At 48.7% G+C, this 14,924-nt stretch overlaps 1 protein-coding gene and 1 pseudogene across 9 annotated transcripts in view; both read right to left on the bottom strand.

Annotated features, from left to right (window-relative positions):
* MTHFD1L (methylenetetrahydrofolate dehydrogenase (NADP+ dependent) 1 like) overlaps positions 1–11,689 on the bottom strand; it is a 236,051-nt gene extending 224,362 nt beyond the window's left edge. For 5 of the 8 annotated variants that reach the window (XM_030809838.1, XM_030809840.1, XM_030809839.1 and 2 more), the window contains exons 1-2: positions 11,339–11,667; positions 430–514 (exon numbers count right to left, since the gene is read on the bottom strand). In XM_030809838.1, the coding sequence (XP_030665698.1) occupies positions 430–514; positions 11,339–11,556 (303 nt within the window). In that variant the 5' untranslated portion in view covers positions 11,557–11,667. Of the gene's footprint in view, positions 1–429; positions 515–11,338 lie in introns of those variants that run through there. The other 3 variants (XM_030809836.1, XM_030809837.1, XM_030809842.1) reach the window with 2 other exon arrangements.
* Positions 5,815–7,117, bottom strand: LOC100605488 (annotated as a pseudogene). Its single transcript, XR_001115550.2, has one exon. The product of XR_001115550.2 is annotated as a proline-rich protein 13 pseudogene (transcript).
* Positions 11,690–14,924: the final 3,235 nt, after the last annotated feature.

Genomic DNA, 14,924 nt, shown 5'->3' with positions numbered 1-14,924 from the left:
AAGTTTATGGCAGGTTTTAAAAGATAGAGTAAAAAGATTACCAAATATCCATGTTTCATCTAGCATCTCTGTCCATTGAAACAAAGTGCCACTTTTTTCCCCAGCACCTTCAAAATCACATTTGGTAAACATTTGTGAGCACACATGGACCACGATATATCCTGTGTAATGCAATGCATGTAAGTGCCTACCTCCTAGACCTCTGAAAGCTACCCACACCTCAGAGAGGGGAATTCACGAAAGCAGACACACTCAAGCAGGGCAGTACTTCACCCGTGACCCCAAAGAAGCAAAAGACCGAAGAAAACAGCATTGCCAACTGAGCCCTCTCCTCTTTGGCAAGAAATGCAGCTGCTCTTTTGTATACAATCATTTTCTAAATTGAAAGGCATCCTAAAATAGCAGGACTGAACCTTGTTCTCGGCTTACCTGGATAATTGCAAGAACCGGCTTGAAGGCAGGGTTTTTTTCTTGCAATAAACTTAGAACTTCTTTTGAATTCTGAATGACTTCTCTACATTGAGAAAGAAAAACAACATTGTGATTTCTTGGTTAATGAGTAGAAAGGACTGACAAAACACATTTTCTCAGAAAGTTCGTTCCTCCAAGTGAAAATAACTAGACCGCAGAAGGACGCACTCCAAGTGTAAACTGTGGAGGGGCTAGGCGGCGTAACAATGAAATCAAGACACTAACACAAGGTAAAATGTGGCAATCCAGTTTTTAAAATATGCAGAGGAAAACAAACTAGATGTTTACAATAATTTTCTAGGGGTGAATTTTTCTCTTGTATTTTCCAAGGTTACTATAATAAAAGCTTTGGGTTTCTACTTTAAATAATCGCTCTCCTCCACCATACTCCGCCGCCATCCTCCCAAAACCCTGAGTATGGGTCCATGGGGAAAGCAAATAAAGTGGGAAGAGGGAAGTGAAGACAGGGGATTAGGGGGGTGAAGACAGGGGGCTCACTGTTGGACAAGAAGTGTCGAGCCAGGATAAATTCCAGGTCCTGGAATTTAAAGAAGGAATGAGGTAAGGAAGGAAGGGGAGGAAAGTTCCAGAAACACTGGAGACCCACTTTGATAACACTATCAAAGCCTCCTAGGGAGAGAGACAGAGAGCTTCTCAGTCCTCTGAGAATCCACAACATAGTCTGCACCTGTACCTCCTAAATGCCCAGCAGCAGCCACCTTCACCTTCTGCCTCTGAGGGAGGTGCCAGCCTAGGGAGAGCAACCCTAGGTAAAAGTGGTAGAAGGCCTGGCATGGTGGCATGCACCTGTAGTCCCAGCACTTTGAGAGGCCAAGGCGGGAGGACCGCTTGAGGCCAGGAGTTTGAGACCAGCCTGGGTAACATAACGAGATCCCATCTCTATAAACAATTTAGCTGGGCGTGATGGCGCGTGACTGTGGTCCCAGATACTTGGGAGGCTGAAACTGGAGGATTGCTTGAGCCCATGAGTTTGAGGCTGTAGTAAGCTATGACTGCACCACTGCACTCCAGCCTGGGTGGCAGAGCAAGACTCAATTTCTTTTTAAAAAGAGAAAAAAAAAAAAAATCCAGGCGCGGTGGCTCACGACTGTAATCTCAGCACTTTGGGAGGCTGAGGCGGGCAGATCACAAGGTCAGGATTTCAAGACTACCCTGGCCAATATGGTGAAACCCCGTCTCTACCAGAAATACAAAAATTAGTCGGGTGTGGTGGCAGGTGCCTGTAATCCCAGCTAATTGGGAGGCTGAGGCAGGAGAATTGCTTGAACCTGGGAGGCAGAGGTTGCAGTGAGCCGAGATCATGCCACTGCACTCCAGCCTGGGCAACAGAGCAAGACTCCGTCTCAAAAAAAAAAAAAAAGAAAAACAAAGTGTTAGGAGCTCAGCTTTTTCTGGAACCTTCTGGGATGAGTGACTGCAGAGGCTACCTTCACCGCCACCCTATGATATGTTCTCAGCAGCACATGAGCACTGGGAGCTTGCTTTTCCCTCTCACAACAGACCAAAGGCGCAGCCACAGCAGCCCCCAGGCTTCAGTGCTAAGACCACCTTTACATTTTGTTTTCAGTCTCTGACAGGGTCTTGCACCGCACCTAACAAAAATGCAGTGAAGAAGTTCCAGCCAATGCCATCCACAGTACATTGCCAAGCGCAGAAAGGCATCGGGAAGCTTCCCCCAGTTCTCAGAGAGACACAGCTGCCAAATGGCACTGGAGGCACTGCAGTGCCCAGGCGGGGCTTTAGAGGGGAGAGCTGCTCAGACTCACAACCAGGACCACCTTTCTACTACCAGCTGGGCTGGAACAGACGGACTGGGTGCAGGCAACTGTCTATAACCTGGGAACATTTCAGTTAGTTTTGTTTGGAAACACTTGGGATAAAGCTACTTCATTCCCAGGGAATTAATTGTATCATTGTGCTGAATAAATGTGACCATATGGGAAAGTTTACAAATCACCTTATAAATAAGCACTAAAATCCATACATCCAATAATGGGTGACTGAGGCCCATATGCCGCACTCTTTCCAGCCTGTCGTGACTGTTAATTTGGCTATGCTGGGTTCTTATTTTTGTCTGGGTCCAGGAAAGCACTGGAGTGTGGGACCCAAGCGGCTCATGGTATAAGGATCACTGGAGAGTTTGGTAAAAATAAAGGTTCCAGGCCAGGTGCAGTGGCTCACACCTATAATCCCAGTACTTCGGGAGGCCAAGGTGAAATGGATCACTTGAGGTCAGGAGTTCGAGACCATCCTGGCCAACATGGTGAAACCCCATCTCTAGTAAAAATACAAAAATTAGCCAGGTGTGGTGGTGCACATCTGTAATCCCAGCTACTCAGGAGGCTGAGGCAGGAGAATCACTTGAACCCAGGAGGCAGAGGCTGCAGTGAGCCAAGATCATGCCACTGCACTCCAGCTGGGTGACAGAGCGAGACTCTGTCTCAAAAAAAATAATGGTTCCAGTGTTTCACCCTAGAAAGTCTGATTCAACGTGTCTCAGTGGAGCCCAGAAATGCACATTTTTAAGACAGTCCAGGTAGTTCTGCGACACTAAGTGGAAATACGGCCCAGGACTGGTACTGGGCATTTCATTTACTCGCGTGGGCAAGTCTCTAAGAGCCTCAGTTTCCTCATCTGTAAAACAGTGGCTCTTTCCCCTTTTTCTTATAAATGTACGTTTGTTTTTTTTCTGTGCCCCAAAGCTACCCTTAAACACTAAAAACATTCATACTAATAGCAATAATTTTCTCAGAAACATTCATAGTCTTGATCCATTCATAGTTGATGAAAGGAATATTTCTTTTTATTTTTTTGAGACGGAGTCTCACTCTGTTGCCAGGCTGGAGGGCAGTGGCACGATCTCGGCTCACTGCAACCTCCACCTCCCAGGTTCAAGCGATTCTCCTGCCTCAGTCTCCTGAGTAGCTGGGACTACAGGTGCACACCACCACGTCCCACTAATTTTTGTATTTTTAGTAGAGACAGGATTTCACCATGTTGGCCAGGGTGGTCTCCATCTCTTGACCTCGTGATCCGCCCACCTTGGCCTCCCAAAGTGCTGGAATTACAGGGGTGAGCCACCTCACCGGGCTAAAAGGAACACTTGTATAGGTAAGTCGGCAATCATCAAAAAGTAATTAGAGTTTTAAAATAGTTGGGGATGGGGGCTGGGCGCAGTGGCTCATGCCTGTAATCCCAGCACTTTGGGAGGCTGAGGTGAGAGGATCACTTGAGCTCAGGAGTTCAAGGCCAGCCTGGGCAAGATAGCAAGACCTGGTCTCTACCAAAAAAAAAAAAAAAAAAAAAAAAAAAAGTTGGAGGGTGGATGTGGACAGAAAAAAAATACAGACATACAACATTTTTTGTGCTTTGCTTTATTGCAATTTATAGATGCTGTGTTTTTCTACAAATTGAAAGTTTGTGGCAACCTGTGTTTTAAGTCTACGGGAGTCATTTTTCCAATGGCATCTGCTCACTTTGTGTCACATTTTGATAATTCTTGCAATATTTCAAACTTTTTCATTTTTAGTATGTTTGTTATGGTGATGTGTGATTGACGATCTTTGATGTTGCTATTGTAATTGTGTTGGGCAAACCGTGGCCATGATGGTTCATGATGGTGTGTGTTCTGACTGCTTCACTGGACTGGCTGTTCCCCCTTCTCTCTCCCTCTCCTCTGGCTTCCCTGTTCCCTGAGAAACAACAATATTGAAATTAGGACAATTAGTAACTACAGTGGCCTCTAAGTGTTCAAGTGAAGAGTTGCAGGTCTCTCACTTTAAATAAAAACCCAGAAATAATTAAACTTTGTGAGGAGGGTGTGTTGAAAGCCAAGACAGGTCAAAAGCTAGGCCTCTTGTGCTAAACAGTTAGCCAAGCTGTGAATGCAAAGGAAAAGCTACTGAAGAAATTTAAAAGTGCTACTCCCATGGACACACAAATGATAAGAAAACAGCCTTATTAGGTTGGGAGCAACGGCTCACGCCTGTAATCCTAGCACTTTGGGAGGCCGAGGCAGGCGGATCACGAGGTCAGGAGTTGGAGACCAGCCTGGCCAACATAGTGAAACCCTGTCTCTACTAAAAATAAAAAAATTAGCAGGGCATGGTGGTGCATGCCTATAATCCCAGCTACTCGGGAGGCTGAAGCAGAAGAATTTATTGAACCCGGGAGGCAGAGGTTGCAGTGAGCGGAGATCGCGCCACTGCACTCCAGCCTGGGTGAAAGAGTGAGACTCTGTCTCAAAAAATAAAATAAAATAAAATGACAACAAAGGATTTATAAGATTACAGTAATTAGGCCAGGCACGGTGGCTCACACCTGTAATCCCAACAATTTGGGAGGCCGAAGCAGGCAGATCACGAGGTCAAGAGTTCGATACCAGCCTGGCCAATATGGTGAAACCCCGTCTCTACTAAAAATACAAAAAAATTAGCTGGGCGTGGTGGCGGGCGCCTGTAGTCCCAGCTACTCAGGAGGCTGAGGCAGGAGAATCACTTGAACCTGAGAGGCGGAGGTGGCAGTGAGCCAAAATGGCGGCACTGCAGTCCAGCCAGGGTGACAGAGCAAGACTCCGTCTCAAAAAAAAAAAAAAAGAAGATTACAGTAGTTGATATCAAGTACTTGGTAAAGCAGTTGCAGCGTTTGAGAGGATTGACGCCCATTTTGAAAGAAGTCCTACTGTGGGTAAAATGTTACCATTTTCTCTGTAGCACTGCTACAGAGAAATCTTCCACAAAAGGAAGAGTTCCATCAATGCAGCAAACCTCATTGTCTTACTTTAAGAAACTGCCACAGCCACCCTAACCTTTAGCAATCACCCTGATCAGTCAATAACCATCAACATCTAGGCACAATCCTCCACCAGACCACTGGCATTTCTCGGCAATAAAGTATTTTAAAATTAAGGTATATATATATATATGGTTTTTGGTTTTTTTTTTTTTTTTTTTTTTTTGAGACGGAGTCTCGCTCTGTTTCCCAGGCTGGAATGCAGTGGCTCACCACAACCTCCGCCTCCCCACAACCTCCACCTCCCGGGTTCAAGCGATTCTCCTGCCTCAGCCTCCCAAGTAGCTGGGACTACAGGCGCACACCACCATGCCTGGCTAATGTTTGTATTTTTAGTAGAGACGCAGTTTTACTATGTTGGCCAGGCTGGTCTTGAACTCCTGACCTCGTGATCCACCCGCTTCAGCCTCCCAAAGTACTGGGATTACAGTCATGAGCCACCATGCCCGGCCTTATATATGGGTTTTTTTTTTTTTTTTAGACAAAATGCTATTGCATACTCAATAGGCTACAGTATTGTCTAAACATAACTTTTTTTTTTTTTTTTCCAGGAGGAATAACTTTATTTGAATAGGACCCGAGACAGCATATTGGGCTAGGGAGGAGAGGTAAGGTTCCAAAACGGCAGTCAAAGCTCATCAACCAAATGGACTCTACTTCCCAGCAACCTTGCAGTTAGTGCAACCAACAATAGGCCTGCTGGGGAATGTATTTGCCATTAAATTCCCCAAGTATGCCAACATTACAAAAAAGATAGAGGCTTTTCATCATAATTAAATTTCCACAAACCTCCCCAATCACAAGTATTATAAGCAGAAGTAAAAAATCACATTTTACAGATCTCAAACTTGTCTTCAACATTTAGTTCATCATCTTCAAAAAATAGCTCCCCTGCCTAATTCATTAGCTATATGATCTATCCAAGCAGCAACAAGATGGCCAGGCCATGGCAATCCTCTTCCCATTTCCCCTAGCCACTCAGGGCTCAACAGCAGGGTGAGGCTCAGGTTGAGGGGGGGTGGGGGGGGACCACAAGGGCTACATTCCCCCAGTACAACATGGCATCTGAAGCTTGATGGGAGAGCAGAACTGGTGAGGCTTGAGGGAAGGGTCCAGGGCCTGTATTCAGTCAGAATCACTGCTGGAAGAGGAGGAGGAATGCTTGCCATGATTGTGGTGCTTGTGCATCTTTTCATGAGCTTTCTTCATTTTCTTCTGCATCTTCTTGTCCACTATCACTGCTGGTCCGACCATGCCAGGAGCCAAGGGATTCATAGGAGGGATTCCAGGGGCAGGCGGTGGGTATGGAGGAGGGTAGGGACCCGAGGGTTGGCATCCTGGATACCCTGGCTGTGGCACAGGATGAGGGGGCCCACCTGGGGGGAAAGCTGGATTGCCATGGGGAGCTCCTGGGGGAGGAGGACAGGGGCCTGGAGGAAAGGGTGGGTTAATAGGCGGTGGGTGGGCAGGATTGGAACCTCCAGGGCACCCAATATTGGGGGGATATGGATTTGGCCCTGGCTGCCCGGCATTGGGATTCCACATAAACATAACGTTTGTATGCACTGGGAAACTACAAAATTTGTGTGACTCGTTTTACTGCGATATTCCCCTTATTGCAGTGGTCTGCAACTGAACCCACAATATCTTAGGGGTGTCTGTACAGGTGTGTAAAGGAGTTCAATGCTATTACCACCCACGCTAATAAAACAAAATAGGTTCATGCTCCCTACAACTTGTTATATGTGTAATGTTTCATTCTTTGGGGTTACTCTTTCCTACAGTGATAAAGCAAGCAAGAAAGAAAAAGGAGTCATTAGGTTCAATAAATCCAAAAAGTAGCATAAATGTTTCTAATCAGAGATTTTCATGTCCTTGGGGGAGAAAAATGGCCTTGTGAGCTTCCACTTTGATTGAGGACAGTGGGAAGGAATGTGAGCTCTCCAGCTAGGTTAGCATGTGTAGCTAAAACTCAGAATTAAGCCATCAGCAGCAGCTTTGTTATTTTCACCATTACTGTGACTATTATACAGAATGTATTATATTACTGGCTGGGGCAGTGGCTCATGCCTGTAATCCCAACACTTTGGGAGGCCAAGGTGGGTGGATCACTTGAGGGTAGGAGTTGGAGACTAGCCTGGCCAACATGGTGAAACCCTGTCTCTACTAAAAATACAAAAATTAGCTGGGTGTGGTGGTGCCTGCCTGCAATCCCAGCTACTTGGGAGGCTGAGGGATTATGGTCATCTAGTCCCATCACCAGGAACAACAGGTCACTATGCTTTTGAGGGAGCTCATTCTTTAACTTTTCTGACCTAATACACTTCGGCTTCTGGATGTCTATTCCCGGTGACTTCTAGCCGACTCACGCCCCCACCCACTTTGCTCCAATCCTCAGGGAATCAATTCAGGGCTAGAGAGTTTTAGTAAACCATGCACATAACTCAGTTGAAAGGTACAATACAGCCAGGCGTATTTGGGAGGCTGAGGCAGCAGGATCACTTGAGACCAGCCTGGCCAATATAGTGAGACTTCATCTCTACAAAAATAAAATTGCAGCCATAAAAAAGGATGAATTCATGTCCTCTGCAGGGACATGGAAGAAGCTGGAAATCATCATCCTCAGCAAACTAACACAGGAACAGAAACCAAACACCGCATGTTCTCACTCCTAAGTGGGAGTTGAACAATGAGAACACATGGACCCAGGGAGGGGAACATCACACACTGGGGTCTGTCAGGGGGTGGGGGGGCAAGGGGAGGGAGAGCATTAGGACAAATACCTAATGCATGTGGGGCTTATAACCTAGATGATGGGTTGATAGGTGTAGCGAACCACCATGGCGCACGTATACCTATGTAACAAACCTGCACGTTCAGCACGTTTCCCAGAACTTAAAGTAAAATAAAAAATAAAAATAAAAAAGTTATGTTTACCCTATACTGCCATCTATTAAGTGTGTGAAAGCATTATGTCTAAAAAATGTACATATCTTAATTAAAAATACTTAATTGCAAAAATAAAAAATAAAAAGGTCTCACTCCATTGCCCAGGCTGGAGTGCAGTAGCGCAATCTCCGCTCGCTGTAGCCTTGACCTCCTGGGCTCAAGTGATCCTCCTGCCTCAGCCTTCTGAGTAGCTGGGACTACAGGCACGCGCCATGCCCAGTTAATTTTTAAAAATTTTTTATAGAGATGGGTGTCTCATTATGTTGCCCAGGCTGGTCTTGAATTCCTGGGAATGCGATCATCCCACTTTGGGCTCTCAAAGTGCTGGGATTACAGGCATGAACCATGGTGCCTGGCCTAAATTTGTCTTTTCTCTTGTTATAAATGTACCTACTAATAATTTTGATTTTGCCTCTAGGCTCACTAAACCTAAAATATTTACTATCTGGCCCATTATATAAAAAGTCTGTGGACCCCTGGCTTAGTGAATTGTAAAAATATTGCTGGGCGCGGTGGTTCACACCTGTAATCCCAGCACTTTGGGAGGCCGAGGCAGGCAGATCACGAAGTCAGGAGTTTGAGACCAGCCTGGCCAACATGGCGAAACCCCGTCTCTACTAAAAACACAAAATAAGCCAGGCGTGGTGTTGCGAGCCTGGAATCCCAGCTACTCAGGAGGCTGAGGCAGGAGAATCGCTTGAACCTGGTAGGCATAGGTTGCAGTGAGCCGAGATCGTGCCACTGCACCCCAACCTGGGCGACAGAGTGAGATTCCGTCTCAAAAAAAAAAAAAATTAATAGCCACCATTTGTTGAGGGACTTGTCTTGTATGTGACAGTCCTGGGCTACGTATTTTGCATGTGTTCTCTCACATAATTGTTTCCATAACCCCTTGAGGTAGGTACTGTTACTCCTCCCATTTTCCTGAAGGAATTGAGTTTGGGGAGCCCAGTACAGGCCCTAAAGCCCCCTACTAACCTTTTTACTCATCTCTAAGGCAGTCATGGCTTTAAACCTAAAAGTATGCATGAATAGTCCAGGCACGGTGGGTCACGCCTGTAATCCCAACACTTTGGGAGGCCAAGGCAGTCGGATCACCTGAGGTCAGGAGTTTGAGACCGCCCTGGCCAACATGGTGAGACATCCTGTCTCTACTCAAAATACAAAAATTAGCCAGGCGTGGTGGCGCGCTCCTGTAATCCCAGCTACTCGGGAGGCTGAGGCAGGGGAATCGCCTGAACCTGGGAGGCAGAGGTTGCAGTGAGCCAAGATCACGCCATTGCACTCCAGCCTGGGTGACAGAGCGAGACTCCGTCTCAAAAAAAAAAAAGAATTATGTATGAATAAAACCCACAGATGACCCCAAATCTTGAAGCATTCCTTGTGTAACCATTTCACAAGTGCCTATTACATGCTGGGCACTCTCTCCAGGACCTAAGATATAGCACCGAAGAGACAGCTGTCTCATGAAGCTCATATTCCAGGTGGGTGAGACAGACAAGAAATGAGCAAAGGAGGAAGTTTCAGGTAATAATCAGTGTTACATAGAAAATAAAACAGCATGACAGGAGGGGTTTTTTTTTGCCGCCTATCCTGGCCTCAGACTCTAACCGGTAAGATGAGTCTCAGCAACGTCTCCAACGGTAAGATGAGTCTCAGCAACGTGCAGGTTAAAACCTAATGACCTGACGTGTAATAAATTCCAGCGCTTTGGGGGCAGGGATGATGGCTTGAGCCCAGGAGTTCCAGACCAGCCTGGGTAACAGAGTGGGGCCCTGTCTCTACGAAAAAAATAAAATTATCCGGGCATGGTAGCGCACACCTGTGATCCCAGTTACTCTGGAGGCTAAGGCGGGAGGATCGCTTGAGCCCAGGAGGCGGAGGCTGCAGTGAGCCGAAATGGCACCACTGAACTCCAGCCTGAGCAACAAAGCGAGACTCCATTTCTAGAAGAAAAAGAAGACAGAGAACAAGGCAAACTAAATAAATGGCCCCTTAAAATCATCCGCCACATAATAAAGAGCCTAGGAAACGTATTTTACTACTGAGACAGGGGAGAAGGGGAGTGGGGAGGAAAATGGGAGAGCAGAGGGAGGAAGGAAAGGCAGAGAGAAAGGCAAGCAGGCAATGACTAAGAAAGAAGGCTAGAAGGAAAGGGAAGAGGATGTGAATGGAGAAGGTGGTCCGCTGGCCGGGGAAACCGCATTCTGGAACTCGTTCCTAATCCCAGTTCCGAGGGAGGCGGAAGAGGCTTTCTCGCCACCTCCAAGTTGTCCCGAGGGGCTCGCCCTGCAAGGCCCGAGACCTGGGCGCCCCTCTTGGCGAGGGCGGGAAAGGCTGGGGCCCAGGGACGGGGACCGGGACGGGAAAGGCCCGGCCCGGGGCTCCCAGTTCGCTCTGGGCCCGCAGAGAACCCTGCAAACCCAGCTCCCCCGGGACTCCGTGTGCGATGCGCGGCGGAGCTGGAAACCAGCGCTGAGACCTCTCGGATTCCCCCAGCGGCTGTCCCGGGGGCCCGGCTCCACCTTTGCCGTTCCGGGAAAAGCGGACGTCAGCCACAGACCCCAGCCCAGGCGGCGGCGCGCGGGGAAGGGCGCACAACACCAGGGAGCTTCGCGCGGGCGGCGCTGGGCCCGAGCCCGCCTCTCCCGAGCTCCGCATGCCCGTCCCGAACCCCGGGCCAGCAGGCGCGCCGAGCCGCAGCCCCGCCCTCCTCCTGCTCCTCGCCCCCTCCCCCGGTTTCCGCCCTAGCCGCACCGCCCCTTTACCGTCTGGGCCGCGCCCGGCGCGATTGCATCAGAGCCGGCGGCCGGCTGCGCACGTGGAGCCGGGCGTGCGGTCCGTGCCGCTAGGCGCCTATCGGGGATGCCCACGCCCACCTGCGCTGCAGGCCCGGTCGGGTCCTGGATCCCCCGTTCTCCGCCAGCGCGCCCGGCCGCAGTCCCCAAGCCCGCGTTTCCCGACACACCGCCCGGCGCCCCTAACGAGTTGGCACCAAACACTCGCAGCCCCGCGCACCGCTCCCCACGGCGGCCCCGGGCGCTCCGCCCCAGGGTCGGGGCCGCAGCCGCTAGAGACCTGGGCCAGGGCCAGACCCGACACTCACCTGACGATGGAGTCCCGCGCCGCGGGCGTTCGGCCGCCGGGGCTGCGGCTGCTCCGGGCCTGGCCATCCTGCGGCCGCCGCTGTCCAAGCAGGCCCTCCCGGCCACCGCCGCCGCCGCCGCTGCTAGCGCGACAGGGCACACGGAGGCGGCGCGGCGGGCCCGGAGGCTGGGGCGGGCGGCGGAGCTGGCGCAGGACGAGCGGCAGACGCGTGCCCATGGCGCGGGACGGCTGGTTCTCAGGGGACACGGAGCTGCGGCTGCCGAGGGCGGCGGGGCGCGTGCCGGGGGAGCCGGCGGCGGCGGCGGGAAGGACCTGGCGCTTCCTCCTGGTCCGCAGGGGCCCCTAGGGGGCACTGCACCCGGCGGCCGTGACGTGCAGAGGGCGGGGACCTGCGAGCCGCCGGCCGGGATGTCACGGCTTCGGGCACTTTCCTTTGGTAAGCTGTACCAGACAGAGGGTGGGGTGCGGAGTGGGACTCAGACCCTGCCCTGAGTCTCAGCCTCCCTCCCTTCAGCCTGAAAGGCCGAGGTGACCCTTGGTATTCAGGGCGCTAAGTTTAGACGGGAGGGCTTGGGTTTGTACTGGAGGTGGCCTGAGGATAAGAGGCTTTGTAACCTTAGGCAGGGGCACTTAATCTCGGTGAGCTTGCGGGGCTTCGTCAGTACCACAGAGATAACAATGCTCTTCTTAAAACCTTAAAAGGATTTTATAGTCCTGATTGGTTCCAGGGCCCCTCCAGGGGACCCACGTCCACAGATGCTCAAGTCCTTGGTTAAAAAAAAAAAAAAAATAGTGTTTGCATGTCACCTACACACATCTTCCCATCATAAACTTTAGGTCATCTCCACATTCCCTAAATCCTCACCTAACATCGTGGAGGGGTTCTTGGAAACTGAAACTTTAAGCCAAATGACTAAGGAAACCAGTTTGACCACAGGCTGATTGATATGAGTGAAGTTCCTACAGCAGCATATCTGTGGTCACAAAAGCGCCCCTAAACTTCTAAATAAAGACCAAAACACTTCTAATATTAAACATTGAAATAAGTGTGAGCCATGCATATATTTAATAGCTCACGCCTATAATCCCAGCACTTTGGGAGGCTGAGGTGGGCAGATACTTGAGGCCAGGAGTTCAAGACCAGCTTGGCCAACATGGCGAAACCCCATCTCTACTAAAAATACAGAAAATTGGCTGGGTGTGGTGGTGCGTGCCTGTATTCTCAGCTACTCAGGAGGCTGAGGCAGGAGAATCGCTTGAACCCAGGAGACAGAGGTTGCAGTGAGCCAAGATCATGTCACTGTACTCTAGCCTGGGCGACAGAGCACAGCTCTGTCTCAAAGAGAAAGTTTTGTTAACCACCCCCATCCCTCTCCCTTAGAGAAAAATAAAGATTAATAAAAGTGAGATCATTCTTACCGGCTTATTCCAACTCAGGGCACCTCACAGGGCGCGCTCACACACACCCACACTCACACTCGGACCATGTAGATGCACCAATTCACCTAAAGTGCACTGCACGGCTTTGGGATGTGACAGGACACCAGAAGACAGAGAGAAAATCCACATAGACGTGGATAAAACGTGACAGTGGACCCAGTCAGAAATCTTTTTTTTTCTCATCATTATAAGAAAACCACTGAGCAAAATGATGAAATGATGTTATTCCAGGACCCGCTGTACTTATAATATCTAATACAATGTAAATGCTATGTAAATAGATGTTACACTGTACTTTTTTATTTCTATGATTTTTTATTGTTATTTTTTGTTATTGTAATTTTTTCAAATATTTTCAGTCCCAGGTTGATTGAGGATACAGAGGGCTGACCATAATTTCCAAGTAAAGTGGATATCAGATTGTAATTTTATAATTCCCAAGTGAGGGTCAGATTGTTAACTTTAAATTTTTACAACCTTATACCTTTATACTCTTATAATTCCCAAATAAGGTGGGAATAAAACTAGTACAAGTTACAGAGATTGGTTTTCTATTAGCCAAGCACCATACTAGGACAGTGTTGAAAGGACCCCTCATACAATCCTAACAAATGTAGGGAATTGAGAGCTATTGTCTTGATCTTCAACCTTTGGAAACTGGGGTCCAGAGAGGCCCATCTGTTTACTGGCAGAGCTGGGAGATTCAGGCTGCAATGAGCTGTGAGCGTGTCGCTGCACTCCAACCTGGGCAACAGAGTGAGACCCTGTCTCAAAAAAAAAAAAAAAAAAGCTTCCTGAAGAAAGTGAAAGAGGTGGCACCTGGAGGCAAGACCTTAGCAGTTGAGCTAAGGGAAGGTCAATGTTGGAAAAGTGGGAATGTTGGAAATGAAGGAACCACATGAGCAAAATTGTGGAGTAGAAGAGAGCATGATGAATTTGAGATACTGAGAGCTGTTCAGTCAAGTGGGGAGGGTAGGGGAAAATGAGGAGCAATGGCAAGTAAGAAGAGCTAGGCAGGACCATGTTGTGGCAGGTCATGAAACCATTGCATTGCATCTTTTTTTTTTTTTTTTGAGATGGAATCTAGCTTTGTTGCCCAGGCTGGAGTGCAGTGGCGCAATCTTGTCTCACTGCAGCCTCCGCTCCCAGGTTCAAGCAATTCTCCTGCCTCAGCCTCCCAAGTAGCAGGGATTACAGGCAACCACCATGCCTGGCTAATTTTGTGTTTTTAGCAGAGATGGGGTTTCGCCATCTTGGCCAAGCCGGTCTCGAACTCCTGACCTCAGGTGATTTGCCCTCCTCAGCCTCCTCCCAAAGTGCTGGGATTACAGGGGTGAGCCTCTGCGCCCAGCCCATTGCATTGCATTTTGAAAGCAGTGGAAAACAACTGAAGGATTTAGAATTAGGAGAGTGGCAATCTCAGATGTGTGTTGTAGAAGGATCACAGCAGTGACAGCGTAGACAATAGAAAATGAAGCCAGTAGACAAATCTGAAGACTGTTGCAGTAACAGGAGAAGAAACGATAAGTTCCTGAGTTTATCCTTGACCAATGGATTGGTGAAAAGTGGATGGATTCATGAGATAAGTAAGAGGAACCATTGGTAGCCTTTAGGATTTGATTGATTTAGAGGGTATATGGAAGGAAGTTGTCAAGGATGAAGCCCCACTTTCTGGCTTGAAGTATAGGTGGTGCTATTCCTAGAGGAAGACCAGAGGAGAGAAGCAACAGGCTTAGCCCTATCAAGACTGGCATGCCTATGGAATATCAGAGTGGAGATGTGGAGTAGGATGTTGGATCCATGGATGTATAGCTCAGGAGAAAGTTCAAAAATGGAGATACAGATTTGATAACCATGGTTATGGATAAGATCACCGAGAGAGTGTATAGAAGACAGGAGGACCTACAATAGCACCAAAAAACACAAACAAGAAAGAAGCAGAGGAAGACAAGGCCACAAAGGAGACTACGGAGGGAAAAACAGTAGGAGAAAAAATTAGAAAGTGGGCCAAGTGCAGTGGATCAAACCTGTAATCCCAACACTTTGGGAGGCCAAGGTGGGGAGGGATCACCTGAGGTTGGGAGTTCGAGACCAGCCTGACCAACATGTGAAGGGGGCCTGCCCCTCCACATGTGGGTATTTCT

Source organism: Nomascus leucogenys, chromosome 3 (genome assembly GCF_006542625.1).
Source record: "Nomascus leucogenys isolate Asia chromosome 3, Asia_NLE_v1, whole genome shotgun sequence".
NCBI lineage: Eukaryota > Metazoa > Chordata > Mammalia > Primates > Hylobatidae > Nomascus > Nomascus leucogenys.
Note: the sequence above shows the minus strand (reverse complement) of the source record. Positions and strands in the feature narration are given on the sequence as shown.